Source organism: Bombus pyrosoma, linkage group LG4 (assembly GCF_014825855.1).
Source record: "Bombus pyrosoma isolate SC7728 linkage group LG4, ASM1482585v1, whole genome shotgun sequence".
In the NCBI taxonomy this organism is placed as follows: domain Eukaryota; kingdom Metazoa; phylum Arthropoda; class Insecta; order Hymenoptera; family Apidae; genus Bombus; species Bombus pyrosoma.
In genome coordinates, this window is record NC_057773.1 from 1,098,958 (window position 1) to 1,120,205 (window position 21,248).

At 50.0% G+C, this 21,248-nt stretch overlaps 1 protein-coding gene across 3 annotated transcripts in view; it reads left to right on the forward strand.

Moving 5' to 3' along the window:
• Positions 1–21,248, forward strand: part of LOC122567248 (protein dachsous) — a 213,652-nt gene that overhangs the window by 177,852 nt on the left and 14,552 nt on the right. For all 3 annotated transcript variants that reach the window (XM_043725618.1, XM_043725621.1, XM_043725619.1), the window contains exons 4-10: positions 10,602–10,765; positions 10,876–11,280; positions 13,628–14,036; positions 16,638–16,916; positions 17,292–17,515; positions 17,814–18,480; positions 18,644–18,994. In XM_043725618.1, coding sequence (XP_043581553.1) covers positions 10,602–10,765; positions 10,876–11,280; positions 13,628–14,036; positions 16,638–16,916; positions 17,292–17,515; positions 17,814–18,480; positions 18,644–18,994 — 2,499 coding nt within the window. The remainder of the gene's footprint in view (positions 1–10,601; positions 10,766–10,875; positions 11,281–13,627; positions 14,037–16,637; positions 16,917–17,291; positions 17,516–17,813; positions 18,481–18,643; positions 18,995–21,248) is intronic.

Sequence of the window (21,248 nt, forward strand, 5' to 3'; positions counted from 1 at the left end):
GTCGTTGTTGTTGACGTTGTCGTCGTTGTCGTCATTGTCGTTATCGTTGTTGTCGTTGTCGTCGTCGTCGTCATTGTCGTTATCGTTGTCGAGGTCGCATAAATCATCGCGAATCGGATATCGAGGAACTGAATGCAAGCCGCCATTGTCCAGGTCCCCCCGCCCCCTCTCTCTTGTTCCTTCCCTCAGAGTTGCTGTTACGGTGCTGCACTCTTTGCATACGCTTTAAATATCATCGCTCTGCTTACTTTAAGGACTCCTAGCACCATATCTTTCCCTCTTTTGTGCTTCTTTTCGATGGTACTGGGCGAAACCGGGATTCGCAAGACGTGTAACGTCGAAAGGAACCCAAAGACGTGATCTGTCTCGTACTTTCGTTCCTTTTCTATCGCTGAATCGCATCGATTCTCTGCGATCGGTATATCGGCTGTATATTCATAGTGCCGCTTCACCGACGCATTTTTACGTTTCTTTCGAAGTAGATCGTCTCGCAGATTTGGCCTGATCCATCTCGAGTTCTCCGATTGGCGAAACACGGACGACGTCAATTGTTACGATATCGTCGAGATTCGAATATCTAGTTCTGGACCGTGGTAACGTTATTTCGAGATCCGAGATAATCGAAGAGGAGTAGATCGAATAAAATTCGGTGCAGTCGTTTTTGTCCAAGTCTCTTGACCTCGGAAAAGCGGTTTCAAGTTTTCGAAAATGACGACACGGGCTCGGCTCTAATCTTATCCAACCGGCACATCGTCAGTCTTTAACGAATTTAACGACGATACTATATAAAAATCAACAGGCACTGACGTCGTTTAAAGGTGTCCATAAAGATACACAGAGATATAATTCGAGGACTGATCCGGCTGTTACGACCAAAGTTTCATAAAAGATCGTCCGCTTTTCGAGAAATTTCGCCGATAGTCGAACTGAGAGGAGGAAATTTGTAGCGAACGCCTGACCGAAATCAGAGGAAAAAGTATCGGTGAAGGCACGAGACTCGCTGTAGATAAAGAATCTGTCGACGTTCGAAACGAGGAGGTCGCAAAAAGTAGGATTCCTCGTTCCTCGGAGATGAAGTATTCCATGGCGAAGCGGCCGATACGTTGCCTCTCTTTTCTCCGCGTCTTCTTTCGTCGGACCCTTCGTTCCTTTTTCTCTCGGATCTTTGGATCTTCCCTTCCTCCGTACCGCGCATCGTGCTTTCGCCCGACTTGCAAATTTCGCGCAGGCATCGTCTTTTCTCCACGGTGCAGCGGTACGTTGCGACTTTGCATCCCGAGAAGAGAGCTATCGTCCGACCCAACCTAACCGAGCTATGAGATCCGCACGGAAAGATAGCGGAGTCTCCGCCACGGTAGGACGAATGTTCGTAGTCTGATTTGCGTAATTCCGTTCCTGGAATTTCATTTCCTTCCCACCTTCGGTTTCTTAGTTCTGTTATTCAGAAAGAAAAGCTGGATAACAGAATCATCCGAGCTCCGGACGAAACTTTCGCTTTCACGATATTTCGCAGTTTCGAGGACACATTTTATGCGTCGAAAACAAATTTACATTGAAACACGTCCACTTCTCTTAATTAAGAAGCGATGTTCGGACGACTACGATAGCTATTCCCGGGGATCGTTCGTTCGAATCTCGATGATCCAAGCGCAGGTATTCGTCCGGTCAGCGTCGAATTAAGAGACGCGTATTAGGACCTCGCCGGCGAAGATGGTGGTTGGGCAAAGAGGACAAAAGGGAAGAGAAAAGAATGTACGGATGCAGAGGAAAGGCGGCTGGGCGGCAGTTTGGATCGCATATGTTAATCTCGGTTAGTTCGGCATCCGTTTACATCATTTTCGACAGCGGCTGTTTACTGCCAGATGTAAATCGATATTGAACGGGCGAGCATCGAACGTTCGTATCCTGGCTCACGACCCGATCGAGCGTATTTACGTCCCTTTTTTCCGACGCGTCTATTCGTTTCAACGAATTACGGGAAAGTTCGATCGAGTGTTTGTTCGGGGAAACGATTTCGACCGTTCGAGTCTCAGGGGTCTTTGAAAAAACAGGCTCGAAAAATCCCGAACAGCGCGATAGCGCTTGTCTTAATCGACTGCGAAGATCAGGCAGCGCAATGGCATTCGTCGTATTTGTTATTTTTATGAAGTACATCAATATTATTATATATGCGTACTATTAGTTTATAAATATTTCAAGTTTTGTTCAATAGAAATTATTGAGAAGATAACAATGAAATACAAAATACCGTCAGTCGTCCGTAGAGTTCAAATGTACTGGGATTTTTCGACAGAAAATTTAAACAGCGCGATTGCGCTGCTTGCGACTCAAACGGTTAATAAGGCACATGAGCGATGACGAGCTTTGGCTCGAAAAACTCGATCCTCGAAAAACTAGCGTTGTCTTCGAAGTTGATAGACAAATTTCTTCTGCCCTTCGTTTTGCACCTTGTTCGAGAAGTTCTGAATTCACGAGACAGCACAACGTTCAAGCTCGTTTCGAAGCCTTTTCCGATGCTCCTTTCGTCCAGCCTATCGGGGAAAATCCACGATATAAATCGTTCGCGGGTACTCGGCGGGTTAGGGACAGGAAAAGCACATCCTCTCCGGTGGAAGAATCGTGTATACGCGTGGTTATGGAGTCACGGGAATCGTTTTGAATCGGGACGAGCTCGAGCCGCTCGTGAAAAGTCGATGGGCGTTGCAGAAATCCCGAGGTTGTGGTTTGCAGCGGCAAGCGCGGACAAGTCGGATGTGTAAATGCTTCCTCGCGCTTGGCTCTGTGCGCGGTCGTTTGAACGAATGTGTGTGCGAACATATAGATGCCCAGATAGAGGTGCGCTACGAGGCGCGATCAACGCATAGGGTCTGCGATAGAACGGCTCCCCTTCTCTGGCCACGCTGGGCCTATAATGCGCCTCCCCGACTCTTATCTCGCGCCTCGTTATCGCCGTTTACCATCTCACGGTCTAGAGAGCGGTGGGCTCTCTATGCGATCTCGGTACATGCACGTGCACATCCATAGATCTTTTTCTCGCTCTTTCTCTGACCCTTCGCCGATTCGATCCCCTTTTCTTCTGCCTTGCCTCTTCGCCTCCTCGATGTTTCCAGGGAGGGAAATTATCGCAGGATAATCCAAGATGAGATCGTTGAAAGGGGTGGTCCAAAGGATGAAAAGGTAAACGATTTCGATCCGGTAGACTTACGATACGAAGCGAGCTGCTCCAGCAATTTGTCGAAAATTTCTAATCGTAATGATCATACGAATGTAACGAACGTATCTATACCTAAAGATAGTTGGCAGTATAAAGTTGGTGCTGCACATAGCACGCTACTAGGCAACAGTAGCTAATGTCCAGCGTCATTTTATTTTCGTTTGGTTGCAAGCTGCGCAACCTTATTGTCGCCGTCCATTGTCTTGTCGTTCTTGCCGCCCTCTGTTTCTAAACCTTCCCTTCTTCTTCCCCTCGTATACATTCGTCGGCCATGCCAAACCATTTAGCTGCATCTGCAGACCGAGACGTTTTACGCGTGTATGGAGCTCTATTCGTTTGTTTACCGGTCTCTCGATGCTTGCATTTCTTGCGCTATTGTGCGCCGCGAACACGCTCCATCCTCTCTCGTAAGTACTTGCCGCGTGCAACTGAGATCCCAGACAGGCGCACTTGCGCGAATCCGTGTATACATACATAGTCGTATCGAAATTTGCGTGTTGACAGTTTACTTTAGTCTAAAATGGTTTCCCACCTCGGAGGAAAGTAAATGGATCTGTTGAATAATTTTGAAATTCGAAGGTAGCGCGATCGACCGCGAATAAACGTCGAACGTAGTCCGCGCATCGAACGCGGAACGCGAAACGTTATCACATATATATGTATGTACTTATATGTGTACGTGACAGAACACGTCGATGTAGCTGTAAGAATATGGAAGGGAGATGGTGGCGCAGAAGGAACGGTGTCGATGCGTTAAAGAGAAGGGCCGAGAAGCTTAGAGCGAAGGAAGATGGCACGTTGGGAAGATAGGCGAGAGAAGGAGAGAAAAAGACGCGGGACCCCCGTCAACGACAGCATACCTTTACCACGGTATCGTTTCTTCATCGCATTCGTCGCGTCGCTCGACGCTACCACGACTCATGGCTAATCATCATTATTTAATTACGAGGCCGTTTTTCGTTAGACGGAGTAGAGTGTCGGTGGTTCGTGGAGGCACGTCCCTATCGTCGAACGAGGTTTGTTCGTCCAACGATTTTCGTAAATCTGCTTTACGAGACCTACCCCATTCGGAATTCGAGACACGTATCATCGTTTAGGGAACAGAGAGAGAGAGAGAGAGAGAGAGAGAGAGAGAGAGAGAGAGAGAAAGGAGCGGACAGTTTCCACGGACAGTTTTATGATTCTCGCGTTGGAATCGGCGAGGACGAGCCGACGTTTGAGCACGAGCATGTTCCGGTTCGTGGCTCAACGGAAAAGGATTACCGGTGAAAGAGAGTCAATTAAAACGGTGGCACAAACGTTTTCGCTCTATTTCGAGCTATCGGCGCCGCACGGTTAAACGTATTTCTCAAATTTGATCGTGCGCCATTCCCTAATTAACGAATTCGATCGTTTTCGCTTGGGTGTCAAGCGCGATCCCGCCTATCTCGATCGTCGCTATTACCGAGGCTACCTCATCCAATTAAAAATCCACCAATTTATGCAAACGGTCGGGCTTTTATTGGCTGCCGACCAGACTCGAAACATTCCGAAATGGACCGCGGGATGCCTCGAAAATCGCAAGCGCGAAATCGAGATACCTCGGGGCCGGGGGATCCTATTTGGAGCGAAATAGCTGGTAATTCGGTGGCCGATCGGCCGGCCGATCTGTTGGTCGGTCGGTGAACGGCTGGCAGCGCGGGTTCCAGAGAAAAGAAGGAACGAGGTGACAAAGTATTCACCGGAGGCGATTACAAGGTTTCCTCCGCGGTCGTAAAGGTGCGGGCCTCGTTTACGTGGTTGAGGGCTACCGCGGCGATGGTGCCGCCCCTGAAGACGACCGAGCAAGCGATCCAGCCAGCCAGCGAGCCACCGACCGACCTCGAGTGGGATGGCCCGTTACGAGCTAATTAGCAAAATAAGAGAAACTCTCTGTGAGGTATACAGCGTTGTAGCAGCAGCGTAGGCAAGGGAACTTGCGCGTCCTTATACGGCGTGATCGAATCGTCAGTCTGTAATTTATCGCGAGTTTTCTTAACCCGGAATGTTCCTGCTTGTGAAACTCGGTACACCGGTTTTTTTTCCCTAGTCTACGTTTCTTCTTTTCCTTCTTTTCCGACCAATCGACCGGCAATTAAACGTGATGCTTAGCGAAGAATATCTTCCGTGCTTATACTCGTGCTCTGTTAGATATAACATCCCTACGAAAATGGTATAATCGTTCGCGATCCGATTATAAACAGTGAACGTAGCCCACACCGCATTCCGTTGGTAATCACTGTTTCTAATTAACCAAACGAAAGCTTCTTGTCCCGCGTTTTGCTACGCGCTCCGGAGGTTTTTCTACTGTCGCAAGAAAACCGCGATCTACGCCTATAAATAGACTCGCGTTACTCGTCGATGCGTTCTAAAAAGTTTCGCGACTATAGGTATCCCGCGGTCATCGCGGGATTTCAAGTGTTCACCGTTTCGGATTAAAGGCAAAAAGACGCGTTACTAGGTTTCGTGTCGAACGCAAGCGTGAACGGGCATGACAGCTGCGGGAAAATTAGTTGGCTAAAGAGAGTGAAAATCTAGCTCTAGCTAGATAGTCGGCGAGGACCACGCGGAATCGCCAGTAGGCTCGATCGTTTTTTGCATTGCCACACATTGCCGATCTACACGCGATGGTCGGACGATCCAATGGAGAAGGGGTAGGGGAGGTTTCTTGACCGCATGCCGTAACGTCGCTGTTTATTAATGCGAGCTAACGTTTGCCTGCTGGCTTTTCTTCTAGATGAGAATGCGGCGCAATTATGCGGCGCAACTATGCGACGCTACTCGAACCGTGCCACGCTCGATATCAATTAGACGGTTTTTATTGCGATTCCAGTGGCGTACGGCGGCTCGTTTATACAAGGGTGGCGACCGCGCGTCACCCACGGTGAGTACCGGCCGACGAAAAACAAATGGTCGTGATCCCGCGATCTTACGACCATCGCCCGCGATCGCGGGCCAACTTTTGTCCTCGTCGCGTTCTCCAGCCGAGAGTCGGGCAAGTCGAGAGAAGCGAAGTAAAGTGGAGAGCGAGCGGTTCGTGTTGTACGTGAGAAAGAGCCGAGCGGAAGCGGGATCGAGCTATCGTCGCGCAAGAAAGCCGGACAGAGAGCGAGAGGGACAAGAAAAGGAGCACGGGAACGGGAGTCAAGGAACTAGAAACGAATTCCATTTGTGCGACTGAGAGAGGACGAGGCGTGAACGGTGGAATCGACGGAGATACGGAGAATCAGAGGATAGGATAAAAAGGGCTGTGGCACGACGTTGGTCGCGAGGTACACGCCGCGCTGTCCGGAGGGTTGCCTTACCTCGTGGTCAGACCGAAGTTAGAGAAAGAATCAACCACATAGGAACGCAGGCTGAGAAAGCAAGAGAAACCGAGCGCACCGGATAGAAGAGAGGATGCCGGGTAAACGGAACTCGGGGCGTAGAGGGAGACACGGATAGATTGTAAATAAGAGAGGAAAGCATGGTGAACGTGCAGGATTATTCTGAATCGAAAAGCTCTCGACGAGTTTCTACCGGCTTGCATTGTCGGTACGCTAGAGGGCACGTTCTGGTACGAGGTGCTGCACGACTACAAGGTGTTACGGAGATATACTTCGGGCGTACCGCGCACGTGTACGCACGCGTACGCACACGTACACCATTGACCGGCGTGCAACGATCGCTTAACCATTGACTGGAACCTCCGGATCCCTCGCGTTATTCCTATCGAGGCCCTCGCGTTTTCTACTCCGACGTTAACAGATTCGAAAATCTATCAAAGGTGGAATTTCGGCAAACAAACGTTTAGTATCGGCCGTTGTCGATGGAATTGTCGGTGTAGTAATAATAACGAAATGTCCAGTCGTACTAATTAAGTCGGTGATTAAATTTGCATTGCTAATGGATCTTTATGATTGCGGAGATTGAGAGATTAGAGGCAACCTAATGTCGAATCTATGTTCCAACGATTAAAAACTACGAAACCCGATCAGATACACGTCCTTAATGCCATACATTACCGAACGCGATACCTCGTAGGACTTTCCGTCGAGGTCGCTGCGATCAAAAGTCGTTTTGTATCGTAACGCCAGCGACCCACCCTTCCTTCCTTCCTATCCGGAAGCAAAAGTCGAGTTAAACGTACTTTCGCGGAGGGCATGGCTGAACTCGTCGCGATGCGAAGCGACGCGACGCAACGCACCAACAACTGGCCGAGAGGACGCGAAAGGGCGAGAATCAGTAATGAGTACGTTACGGGTTTCTTGACTGGCTCGGGTATCGCTGCAAAAACTCGCTCTCGATTCTATCCATGAAGCGCGGAGACGAACGCTGGAAGAGGAGCGGAAAGAGGATAGACGGGTAAAGGAGGCACGGGAAACGAGAGAAGAGAGTAGAGATGAAAGCGATGGAGCAAGAGGAGAGGGAGGAGGAGAAGGAGGAGCAGACGTGGGCCACGAGAGCTCGAATGCACCGCGCTGGACCAGCGATCTCCGCGAATTAATCAAATACGCGAGCGATTTGTCTTCGTTACACCCACGTGGGCACCCCGGAGGGACGCCTGTGTAACCGGGGTGACGGAGCCCTCTCGACTCGGCACCGCGGGTGAAAAACCCGTCCACCGACTGCGTCCACCGGACACGCTCCGATTGCAATTTATTCATTTCATAATCGAAGGAAGGGAGCAGGTTTGGTTTTCACGTAGATCCCGCACAGGACGGTTATAACTCGAGAGTCGCGTAAAATCGCGATAACGCTTCTTATCGGTTCATTTTCGCTCTGTCCCTTCGGGGTTGGTTTCGCAATTATAAGTTAACGATTATCGATAAATAGATGGGTGCGAATGAAACGATCGCGTTTGTTTATATTGCCGTTTAAAACGCACTGGCGATTATGCGAGTGGTTCGGACGTGGTCCGAAATCGTGTCGGAGATCCCTTCGGACACGCGGATGATTCTGCCGTATTGGGATGCGAAGTAAATCGTAATTATATACGGAGAGTAGTACGTGATCGGTGGATCCTCCTCTCGCAGCGAGACTCGATGGAAAAAGATCACGCGGACGTTTAATAACACAGGTACCGAATGCCGATGGGTGTAGAGTGTAGGTACGGTGTATAAATGTGCGTGTACGTCTCTCCGCTACCAGCGTCGGTGCCGAATACGCGACCTCCGTCGTGTATTTGTACGCGCGCTGATCTCATCCATACGCTATTTTACAATTACACTTTACGATACACAATTTCGTACAAACCTGCTTACATTTACGCGCGCAAATTCGCGTCGGTATTCTTCGAAGCGAGCATGCACGTACGCCAGCTACATTTACATGCGCGAGGACGAGTTTGCAGCAATTTTAATAACACGGCTATCGGGTGCCAGTAAGCATAAGTTTCGGCCGAGCGTTCTGGCGTGCGCTCGCGCGCACATGTGTATACTTTTTCTCCAGATCGATATCGATCCGTGGTTGCGGTGTGGTTCGTTGCACGCCAGCCGATTGAACGACCGCTTACTGCTTACGAGCGTAACGTGTGTGCATGTCTCTGAGAAATATTACATAGTCGCGCGCATACGTATACCAGTAACCGTGTATTAATTTCATTTGTCTCAGCTCTCGACCTCTCAAATACGCTTATTAGAATTCGGATTGAAACGACGAAATTGTACACGAAAAAACTTACTTACTTTTTAGTCGAGTGGGTCGCGTGGGATAATAGCGCGACGTTCTCCATTTCGCGTATTTATCGGGAAGACGTAGAACTATTAGGAAGGGAACGAAATGGAATGGGTATAAATAGCGAACCATAAATTATGCCATCCACGTACACGTTCGAGTACCATCTTTAAGGCAGAGTCCGTATAACCTATGTCGCTCGACTCGTCGAGTCTCGATACGATACGATGGCGGCGACGACGACGACGAAGACGATGTTACCGGATATCGTGCAAATGGAAGCCCTCGCCGCTACCTTCCACGTAAACCCATGGAGGCGGTGCTTACTCCGCATCTCCGTCTACCAGGTTTTTCCTACAGTTGCCGAGGAAAAACTCGATCGGTTCCATGGGAGACACGATCGCGACGCGGTAGATCCAAGGCGTTTGTCGAAACCTATCTAGAAGAGACGTACCGGACTCCTGTTTACCCGTATCACTCCCGTTTTGGATTGAAGTGCGATCGATCGATCGGGGCAATTATCGACGAGCATCTCGTGAAAAAAAAAATTTATGTGTACTCTAGAGTCGTGTCTAAGCTATACGAATACGAGCCGCGTCTGTCCGTCGAGTACATCGAATCGCGGGGATCGATCGATCGATCGAGCTCGGTTAAATGTCACGAAGATATTCGCCAGGTAACTGGCGAGACAAAGCGATAACGGTTCGCTCGACCGTATTCAATAGCGTCGATAGCGCGAGCAAAACCGAAGACGGTCTAGAAGTCTAACGCAAGAACAATACCACGTGGGATACCGCGGGGCGGCGGGACATCCCTACGGTTCTTGGCACATTGACCGTGGGCGGACAGGGATCGGCATTGGTTATGCAGGAAACATGCTCTGCTCTGCCGTCCGATCGTTCATCGTCTGCCAGCGGTAATGATCGCTTGATTTCCCTATTAATTAATTGATTTCATATGTACGTGTTATAAATTTTCTTTGAATAACTCTCCTCTTTCGAGCTTTTGGGATAACTAGCGAATCGTTGAAGAATATATATTTCCTCGTCTCATCAAAGATGATCGATCATTGGTCATTTCTTACTTCTATTCGCTTGGTTTGACTTCCGTAGAAATCAGCCAAGGAGAAAATGTTCTGGTGATAGCGAGTATGCGTGCGCACGGTTATTGGTAAGGTCATTAAAGAATAAGGCGTACTGTATACGCGCGATGCGTTTTATAGAATGGTGTTTAGCGAAATTGCGGCCATTCGATTCAATCAATCGATCATACCGTTGGAAACAACGAATCGCATACGTATCAGAAACAACCATGAGTGGTGATTGCCAAGATTTTCGTACAATTTGCACCCCGAGAAAGGAAAGGAGCAAAATGCGCACGTGAGAACAAGGCGAAGTTGTAATTAACGGGCAAATTGCTTATATAGTATCCGAATACCTTTTCGTCATTTTTGCGCTTTCAGTCTTCCCCCTCCACCATTTCCGCCCTTTCTTTTCGTGTTCCTTTTTAAAAGAAACAGACCAACGAACCAACGAATTCTTCGCTCGCTAAGGTCGAGGAAAAAAAATTAATACGAGGTTTGCATCGCATCCCTTTCTCCTCTCAAAGATTCAAGCTTCCGACGCTCGGTCTTAAAACGATCGTTACTTAAAAGAAAAGTATAAGAAAAAGCCACTTTGTAGCCATTTAACAACGATAATAACTGTGTTCGCAGGTGAACGGCCAACCAGATTTTATTTGGTGAAGGAAGAACCGGATCTAATGATGGATTCCAACACGGGCATGATTCGGATTCGCCTTCCACTGGACCGAGAAACTCGGGACAAGTACATTCTCAGCGTAGAGGCGCGCAATGGAATTTCCGCAGGCTACTGTCAGGTAACCGGCGTCGATAGAAATCGAAACAATCACGAGAGAAATCGCGATACATACACGAGTCAAGGTAGCAATCTGATCGCAATGCCGTCGCATTGTTTCTCGTCACACAGGTGGAATTGAACGTGGAGGATGTGAACGACAACGCTCCGACGTTCCCGACGAGCAGCGTCCGCATTTCCGTTCCGGAATCGCATCCCCTTCACTCGGCGCTTTACGTAGCACACGCCACCGATCCCGACATCGTTCCGTCTCACCCTATACGCTACGTCCTTGGCCAGAATAGCAACGACCTCTTTGGAATAGACGGCCGCTCGGGAGAACTCTATTTAGCAAGGAGATTGGACTACGAGACACAGCAAAGGCACGGTCTTCTGATAAGAGCGTTGGATGGTGCTGGTCTCTCCGCGAATCTCAGCCTGAGCGTCGAGGTACAGGACGTGAATGACAACCCCCCAGTGTTCGAGAGGAACGAGTATCATGTGGAGGTTCCCGAAGGCGCCAAGCTCGATTCTCAAGTGAGAAAAATCTTCATTACACGCCCGTCACGCGGGCATTTGTTTGTCGAGGAGACGTGCGGTAGGATTCCCTTTCGCGGAAGGGAGCGAGGGAGCGCATCGCAAAGTGTACATGAAAATGTGTACAGAACGAAGAAAGGCTAAAAGAGTGGGAGAGAGAAATTCTGGGTCGGTAGAGGAGCGAGAGGGATTAACAACCTTTCTCCAGTGTTCCTCCACATTCTTGTTTCTCGCACTCTTTTTGTTTTTCAAATTCGTTTTCGCCAAGCGTAACTTCATCCGGCGGGACAACCGGGAAGACCAATCATGCTGAACCTTAACACCCACTCGGATCGATGATCATCTCCTCCCCCACCTTTTGTCCTCCTCCTTCTCTATTTTCGGTCTTCTTCGATTAGATACGGCGAATAGAGTGGAAGAAGAAGAAGACGTTGACTCATCGAGTTCACCTTGTCAGCGGAGAACAGAAACGAATTAGCTGAGCGCCGGAGCGCGCGAAAGATTAGTGATGCGAACTATAAGGTTACTAGATAGACCAGTTCAGTGGAAGGATTGATAGACTATAACTGATAGTTTGATATAGGAACGCGCAGTACGTTGTTACGCGATATATACATACGCGCTAACACGTATACCTGTGCGCATGTGGTATGGTGTATCGCGGCCCTCTATGGAGTAGTACGGAATACACGGGATTGATAGGTAATCGTTGATAGGCTTAACAGAAACGCAGCGCGCAACTGCTCGTTTTATGAACAACCCATGCTGATTATCCCGCTTGAAAGGATTATTTATCGTGGTTAAACACCATTACCGACGAAGTTGGAACGAAATTCTTCTCCATTCCGTGAAATCTTTCCTTGTTGGTGTCTGACACTCGTGGAGACGTCGAACCTCATGCTCACGGATACGACTATTTATTTCGGGTAAACTCGTTCTTTGTCGTGGTCGTCTTAGTTATCGCTGTCGTCTTCGAGAAGCAAGGTTTGTCTAATTGTTCGAACAGTGGTTGACAGATAGCATCTTATTTCGTTGCGTTTCGTGGCACGACGCGCGACTACAACGGTCTTGCTCTAAACACAACGATAAAGATGAAGTAGGAAGCAATCGGGAAAGAGTCATTAGCTGTTGCGTACACGAGAACACGTTCGTCATTGGAGTAGCGATATCTAGCGGTGGAACGAGAGACGAACAGCGCGATTCCTCGCGGTGCAGTGGTAGCCACTGGTGGACGCAATCCCGAATACAAGGATACCGATGACGAATGGTCGAGAGATCGTTGCCGCAAGATAGGCCCGTTAAATGACGTCACATTTTTAATACAACGGATACACGAGGGTACGATAGAACGGAAACGACGACGACGACGACGACGACGACGACGACGAGGTGAACAGCGCGCACGTTCCTCTCTTCCTCTTTCCTTCTTCCTTCGCCACTCGATCTCTCGTTCCATCTTTTCTCGGCGCGGCGTACACGTATATATCGGTGGTATCTATCGGCGAAACAGATCTGTGAGCTGTCGGTGGTATCCAGACAATATCTTAGCCGCGACCAGGAGAGAGACGAGCAGAGAAAGAAACTCGGGGAGATAGTAGGGGGAAGCAGCAGCTAGCAAGAGTAACTTGGCTTACAGTGAGGGTAACCCTTCACCCGCCGCGAACTAATAACGTACAGTTAGACACATTACTGCCTGCTCCCACGTCAGGTTCTCCTTCTAATGGTGGTCGATCTCTACTCTTCCTCCCTCTGTGCCGCTGCTGCTGCCGCCGCCGCCGCCGCCGCCGCCGTCGCCGCCGCCACCGTTTCGTCCTTCTTCCTTCACAGATGAGAAGACGAGTGCCGATCCTTTCTATCCTCGTCCTCGTCCCTCCGCCCTTCGCGCTCGTCGCCTTTTCTTCCTTGTGGTTCGCCATCCATCATTGCCCGTGCGCCAGCTTCGTGCACGGGATACCAAGTTATATACCCTCGATCCTATGTTTCTTCTTCTTCTCCGACCTCCGTAATTCACGATCCTCCCGCACTGGAAAACATCGACCGGTTCGAACGCATTTAGGGTTCGCGGACTTTGGGTGCGTTTAATTAATACGGAACGACCGGATCGACTGGTCTTGTCTCCTCGCCGCCTCTTTCTCCCTGCGTGCCACCTCGCCGCCGCCGCCTTCTTTTTCATCGATCTCATCAGCTTTTTTTCGTCTCCTCGAGAAACGTTTACATCGCAGAAATTCAGATTTCTCCCCCTTTGCGCGGCCGAGGAAGTATCGTAATTGTCGTACTCGTTTTTCCGTTGTATCGACCTACCTAAAAACACGCTCGTAAAACAAACTTGTTCCTGTCCTCTACACAGATTCTTCAAGTGACCGCGGTGGACCTTGATACGGGCAATAATGCGAGGCTGAGTTACCGTCTTCAAGGATCAACGGCCTTCCGGATCAGTCCGAACACCGGTTGGATTTACCTCGCGCAGATTCTCGATCGCGAGACCCTGGATCGGCACGCGCTGACGGTTCTCGCGACCGACAACGGTTCTCCGGCCGCGACCGCGAGCGCTTCCGTGCTGGTCACGGTGCTCGACGACAACGACAACGATCCTCGATTCGAGAAGGATTTTTACGGATTCGACCTGTTGGAGAATCTACCCTCGGGTACGCTGGTCGGGTCCGTGAGTGCCTCTGATCCCGATCTTGGGAAAAACGCCCTGCTCAGATACGCGGTGGTCCAGGCCAACAGCAGTTTCACCGTCGATCCTGATACAGGTAAGATCTTTTTCTCCTTTCTGACTTTCTTCCTCTATTTGCATAACCGATATTAATCCGGTGCTCGCGTACTTACTTGTTTCTCGTCGAATCGACGCTCGAGTGTTTACGAAAGCTGTCAGCCGACTATGATACAGCTGATACAGCTATGAGCGCTCGAACGTTCAAACAAAAAAATCCCACACCACTAAAACCGTCCAGGAAAATATCAACAAATTCTATATACTGTCCGAATTTCCGATAGAATTAACATACCATGATATCGAACGCAGTTCGGTACGATATCGATCACGCGCGCGTTCCACATTTACAGCTCGATGTTCCTTTTTTATAGAGTGACACACATGTTGGAAAGGAATTTACGCGATCGCGTCACGTCTCTAGCTTTCTAGCGCGGAAAGAAAGGAACGACGCGTATTCGAATTGAATTCGAACCGGGCGTTGAGCAAGGTGTGAAGAAAAGGAAGAAAGAGGCGATTAATTTTCTAAATAGCCCTCGGCCATCGACGCTGTTAATTTACGCGTTGCTCTTACGTCAACTCGGGAACGGTTCTGGTGATGTTGCGTACCATTGTTAAACAGCGGTACCCTGCACGATTGTGCAAGCCTTTAGAAGCACCAGACAGAAACGACACGATAGATCTTCAGACGTGGGTTTCGTAAGTCCTCGAAAACGCTTAATGAAATCGGCTTCCACGGTGCGCACAAAGCTCTGTCGTTCGTTCTGGTGGACGCGCGTCTCTCGGCTTTGGCGCGCGTTCAAGATTTATAGCGGTCGAAGTCGAAGAAAAAGAAGCGAAGGAGCGTAAATTTATTTTTGATACGAATGCCTTTAATTGGAAGACCATACAACGCAATATCGGAGATACGAACAGTGGCGCGATTATTTCGTTTTTGTAACATCTCCCCTGCTTCGTGGATATCAAAGTATAATCCCGTAAGAGTGGTGCTTTCACCTTACCGGCGTGTAACGAATCACCAGAAAGGGCCCGGGTTCAGCACACACCGCGAAACGAGCACGCACGCTGCCTCTCGTATGCTACGCGCATACGTGCTTTGATTGGCATGCGACACGAGAGTATTTGTGTACATGCTGGTTCGAGACCAGGCCGGTCTTCCTCTCGTATCCACGAGAAGTCTCGCTGGTCGGTGCACCGGCCTGCCTGTTTGCAGAGGAGGGACTCTTCTCCAGTCATTCCGGTGCGAACCTTCGCTACAGAGAAATAAAAATAACCGCTGCCTCTCTCTGCCGGAAGTATCCAGTTGTCCCGTCGCAGCGGTACTTGTATATTAATCTTTGGTTTCGGAAGATTCTACTCGATTTGTGCGCGTTGCCACCGATAGTCATGCGAGAAATTAGCGGAAAACCGAATAGCGGTGAAACGCGGGAAATCGTGGAGCGGTTGGTCGGTTGGTCAGTTTCGGTATATGTTTCACAGCTTCCAAGAAATCTCTTATTGATCGTGGCGGCGCGGAACGAGTTTCCCTAACGCAGTCTCGGAAGAGCATGGATTTCCAAATATTGGAAGAAACGCGCGGGAACGGAAAGAGAGCCGGTTCCTGAAGGGGGCAAAGAAGTTCGTCGCACGGTCCCACGGTTAACACGAGAAACGCATTAGCACGCGTCCTACGATATACTTCTTATTGTTCCGCGATGGTATCCCTCGATGCCGGCTCGTTTGCATGTTCCTCCGTCGATCGTTTGTCTTCTAAACGACGAGCACGGCGACGTCGACGGGATTCTGTCGGCGCTGGTAGACGAGGTGGACGCGTCGGACTGGACTAGGTACGTCGAGAATTCGTAGAGGCACGCGGGTGTCTCGTGTGTCCTACGAACACCGATGCCCTTCCTTCGACCCCTTATACGAATTGTTTTCCCCATTCCTTTCCACATCTTGGAATAGTTTTGCTCGGTCGGCTAGGCGCTTGCTTAATTACCCATTAATGCGCCGACCCGTCGAAAGGACAGCTCGAGAAGACTCTCCTCTCCTTTTTACGTTTCTTCTTTCTGTTCCTTCTTTCTTTCGATCTCCGCCTCCTCCTTCTCGCCCCGTTCCTTCTTCCTCTTCTTCATTCTCTTCCTCTTCCTTCAGCCCCCCCTCCCCCTATCCTTCGTAACTTTTGCGGTCCGTCTGTACCGCGAGATTACAGCGGTGCTCGTTACACGCGCGACTGTATACGCATCCGTATTGCAATTATAATATGCGAGAGGAGGACGGAAACGATATACGATAGCCGGTGTTGAGGCGCGACCAAGGAATTCGAGCGTTCGAACGGACGTTTCTTAGCGAGCGTACGAGCAGCGATTATCCAATTAATCGTTCCTGTCCGGGAAAATTGATAAGGTCGATTTCCTCGCACAATGCCGACCGGTGATGGTCCGTCTCCCACGTACGTTCGTGTAGAATTCGTTTCTATGTCAAGATATTTATGGCATTTCCATCTCATTTATACGCGGTCCCCCGCTCCGTATCACGAGCATCTTCTCGCACCGATCTAGAGAATCGGTGCGGTGAATCGAAATAAATACGAATGGGAAACGTCTCGGATATCTTAGAAAATGAACGAAACGCGACTCATCTTGTCGTTCGTGATTTTCAGGCGAGATCACGACTAAAGAACCGCTGGATCGGGAAACGAAGGGAGTGCACGAGCTGGTCCTCGAGGCACGAGATCAAGGAACACCGTCCAGAGCGGCCAGGGTGCCATTGAAGGTTACCGTACTGGACGTGAACGACAACTCGCCCGAAATCGTGGATCCTCAAGGGGACGTAGTGAGCGTCAGGGAGGAACAACCACCGGGAACGGAAGTAGCGAGGGTTAGAGCGTTGGACACGGATCTCGGCGAAAATGCGTCCGTAACCTACACGATTTTGAAAGGTAATGCGTTACAGCCGAAGAAACACGGATCGAATCGAAGCGATTTCGTCTCGATCCACGAAAAGGAAGAAAGCGCGCTCGAAGAAATTAGTTATCCAATTACCAAGACAATTATGCACGGTCTTAAAGACGAACTCGAACGGGTTGTGTTTATACGGTCTCGTTAGGATTGCCATCCGATTTTCTCAAGAACGTTTACGAGTCGTTTCGACCCTTTCGAGCCAGTCGGATACATGCTTAACGAGTTTGAATAACCGTAATATTGCTATTTCCTTAATGGTGTTTTAACGTTATTCGTTCTCACTGTCGAGATCACGCGAGTTTTTCACCGAGTGTCGATTATCGTACTCTCACGACTAACCTTGACCTCCACAGACCGAGACTCGGATGGTTACAACGTTTTCACCATTGATCCGATCACCGGCATGATCAGAACGAAGGCGGTTCTCGATCACGAAGAACGAAACGTATACCGGGTGTCCGTAAAGGCGACGGATGCAGGACGACCACCGCGGCATGGTATACGCGCGTTAAGAGTCGAGGTTTTAGCGCTGGCGGATAACCGGCCGACCTTCACCAGCAGCAGTCTTGCCTTTAACGTGAGTATCATCGACCTCGTCGCCACCGCTATGCAACTTTCGTTCACTGGTCGATTCATTCGGATTTTTCGCGCGATTTATGAGCATCGTGGCTGATAAAGCATCTCGTAGGATGGGCGCGCGCGCACGTTCGAAGGCGTTCAAGCATCGACAACTCTTCTTTCGCAAAGCGGTAAAAAGTTAATTACGGAGGAAAGGGATAAATTTTAAAGGGGCACTTTAAATCGAAATCAAACTATTGCTTCGGCTTTTACGATCCTACTAATTAGGAAAAAATCGCGTAACTCGATTCGTTCAGGTACGCGAGGACGCCAGTATCGGACAAGCGGTGGGATCGGTGTCGGGAGCGGGTCCAGCAGGTCGCGTGGCCTTCACCTTGGATTCCCTGACACCCATCAGCGAGTTTCCAGCATTCGATGTGGATCGTAGCTCCGGTCAGCTGGTGGTCGCTCATTCTCTCGACCGCGAAAACGTTAGTGAATACCACCTAGAGATTCGCGCATTGGACACCACGTCGATCGGCAACCCTCAGAGCATCGCCGTCTCGGTGAAGATCGTGATCGAAGATGCAAACGACAATCCACCCCGATGGCCGCAGGATCCGATAACCGTTCGAGTCTCGGAGAAGGCGGTGATCGGTTCTACCATCTACAATTTGACGGCCATCGATTTGGACAGCGGTTTGAACGGCGATCTTAGATACAGTCTGGTGGCCGAATTTCCATCGAGAGGCAGCTTTGCGGTCGATTCGCTGACCGGCGCTCTAACCTTGGCCAGGCCTCTCGACAGGGAGGAAAGAGCCGAGTACATGCTGATCCTGAAGGCGTCCGATCGCGCTCCTCCCGGCGAGCAACTAGCCTCGACCGTGACCGCGAGGATCATCGTGCTCGACCAGAACGACAACGACCCGGTTTTCGTTGCCCCGGAATCGACCAAAGTCGCGGTCACGCCGGACCTCTTACCAGGTGAGTGACTCTCTGCTATGCGATTTAGCTCTTTCAGGCAAGAGCAACGAGTGAGCTTAATCGAATCTTAAACACGTAGAGATCCTTCAGTTTGCCGCGCTAACGCGCAGAGACGGGCGATTCAATTACAAAGCAGCATTATCGTAAATTGGCATCGTTGCAGGGGCGATGCTCGTGAGAGTGGTCGCCGTGGATAAAGACGCAGGTGACAATGGCCGTGTATCGTATGTGATTACATCGGCGAACGAGGAGGCGAGATTCTCGGTGGGTTACGAATCTGGTATAGTGAGCCTGGAGAGGCCGATGGTAAGGTCGACGGAGCTGGAGATTACGGCGAACGATCACGGTTCCCCACCGCGCAAGTCCACTCTCAGGCTGATTCTGACGTTGGCTTCTGGACAGACCAACGGACCTCCTCGGCTACTGCTCGCCAACCCCGTAGCTAGAATTTCAGAAGACCTCCAGGTCGGAGCACCGGTTCTAAACGTCGCCGGTCCTATCATCGCCGATCAGGGTAAGCGTGCACCGCGATCTCTCTCAAAGAGTTATCGTGGACTGGCGAACCGCGAGCGCGCGGATCGTCAAGATCGCGATTCTCGATTCCATTTTATTCCCATTAAATACGCGAGATAAAACTCGCGTTGGGTTTACAACCGGTCAGTTTATTGATAAATATCCGCCGATGCTCGTATATCACTCGCGAAAGATGATCAGATAGAACCGCGTATATTCGGTTAACGCTTGCAAGGATAATGCGAAAGGACAAAGCCGAACTCGGCTGCCTCGGAACTTATCGATCTCTTTCGCGTACACGCACACACCGCCGTTGTACGACAAGGATGCACGAGAGGACCAAAAATGGGGCTCCCGCGCGGCTATCCTTTTAGGTGTTCCGCGAGCGTCCTTATTGTTTCGGTGGTGCGTCGCTGCATAAAGTGCGACGGAACAGGAGGGGCTGTCAATTTAGCGCTCCCTATACCAGCAGAAGGTGAAATTACATTCTCCTATCTTGTCCCGGCTTGTGCCCTCTCTTCTCTCGTATCCCTTTCCATCCCTTCTTCTACGTTCTGCTCCACGGATTTTCGAGTTTGGCTGTCGCCGCGCGCCAGCGTTTGCGCGGTTATGTGCCACCTACATTGTCGGACTGCCAGAAAGGAATATAACCGCTGCGAATGGCCACTCCTGCTAATAGGAAAGCTCTGCTATGAAAATACCACGAATAATTGCCTCGAATCTGGCTGGTACCGGACATTATAGTAAATTCAGCGAAACGACTCTCGGTCTGGCTCCCTCCTGTTCGAAAGTGCGTTCCATCCGCGTGCTACGTCTGCGCGATACTCTCCCTCTCTCTCCCCCCTTCTCTCTCACCATTCTCTCTTCTCCCACAATATGGTTGCTTGTCGCCGCGTTAAAAGCTCCTCGGAGAATTCCGCCGATGAGAAAATTTCAGCCTCGTAGATAAAGGTTCGACGGTGTGCGTTAGGTGACCGCTCTCCTTGGTGCTCCGCTTTCCTCTTCAGTCCTCCGCTTTGCCTTTCCTCCACTTTCAGTTCCGGCCGCCACTTTTCAAATAGAAAAACGGGCCGTAAAGCAGATGAGACAGAGCACGAACATAATGATCACTAAAAGCGTGCACAGAAAATCTGCCAGGTATTCTCGGTCTCATAGCAAAACATTCTGTACGACCGACAATATGGTGTATCGCTCGTTTTGCGCTTATCTAGACCGGTGCCCGTGTATCAGACGAGCGCATTAGCGCGCCCTGCAAAACTTGCAAAGGGTTCCGCGTCCCTATGCGATACCCCGAAGGACAAGGTTGCTGTTAGGGGCCCGGAACCGCTAGCGAGCCACCGCGCCGCATCGCAGCAGGGAGGGCGGATGAAAGGGAAGAACGAAAGGGGACAGGGCGAAACAATGGCCGCGTATATCATCGTGCCGCCAGCTTGCTGCAGTACGCATAGGCAAATCACCGGTTCCAACCAACACCGACACCCTCGTACGTGCGGCACGAGCGTGTGCGTGTCGTCACCGTAACTACCGTTCTGTTGCGTCTACGAATACGGAATACACACGAGACCCGGCCAAATGCTCTTCTGGCCACGTTCACGATACGAGAGAGAAATACCGAACGATCGCTAGTGCGTCTCTTTGTTCTATGTTAGCTAAAAGTATTGCCGCGGTAGTTTAATGCGCATCGTCCTTCGGAATTTCAGTATAATAACGAATGCATTAAACTCTGGCTTCCACCGGAAGACGTCACTCCTTCGAGTGAAAACGATGACCACGCGAATGGAATATTCCGTACTCGGGTTTGTCGTAAAATTCTTTCGTCCCGACCACACTTTTGATCGTTTTCCTTGTATACGGCCAAACGCGACCACCGGTAGATATTCCTTGAAATGATATTCTTCCTACCCGACCGCGTTTCGCGGATCGAGCCCGCCTAGATCTCGATTTTCTCTCGTATAAATTTTGCAAGCATCCGTAGATTCGCGGTCGTAACGCGTTGAGCATCGAATGCCGGTAACCAAATTGTATAATTGCTAAGATCCTTTGCTTTTTATCTCCTTCTTCTCTCTTGTTATTTCCCACTCACCCTTGGTTTCGAACCGTGTCCGGTAATCGAAGGAACAAAGCTATTTCGCGAATCGAATTTGCTTGGTATATTTTCAGGAATTTACGAAGCTTATCGCCTCGCGCTACGTGTCGATCTTCGACCAAGGGACTCGATCGCTTTCGCTTTAAAGGCACACATTTACGTATGCAAA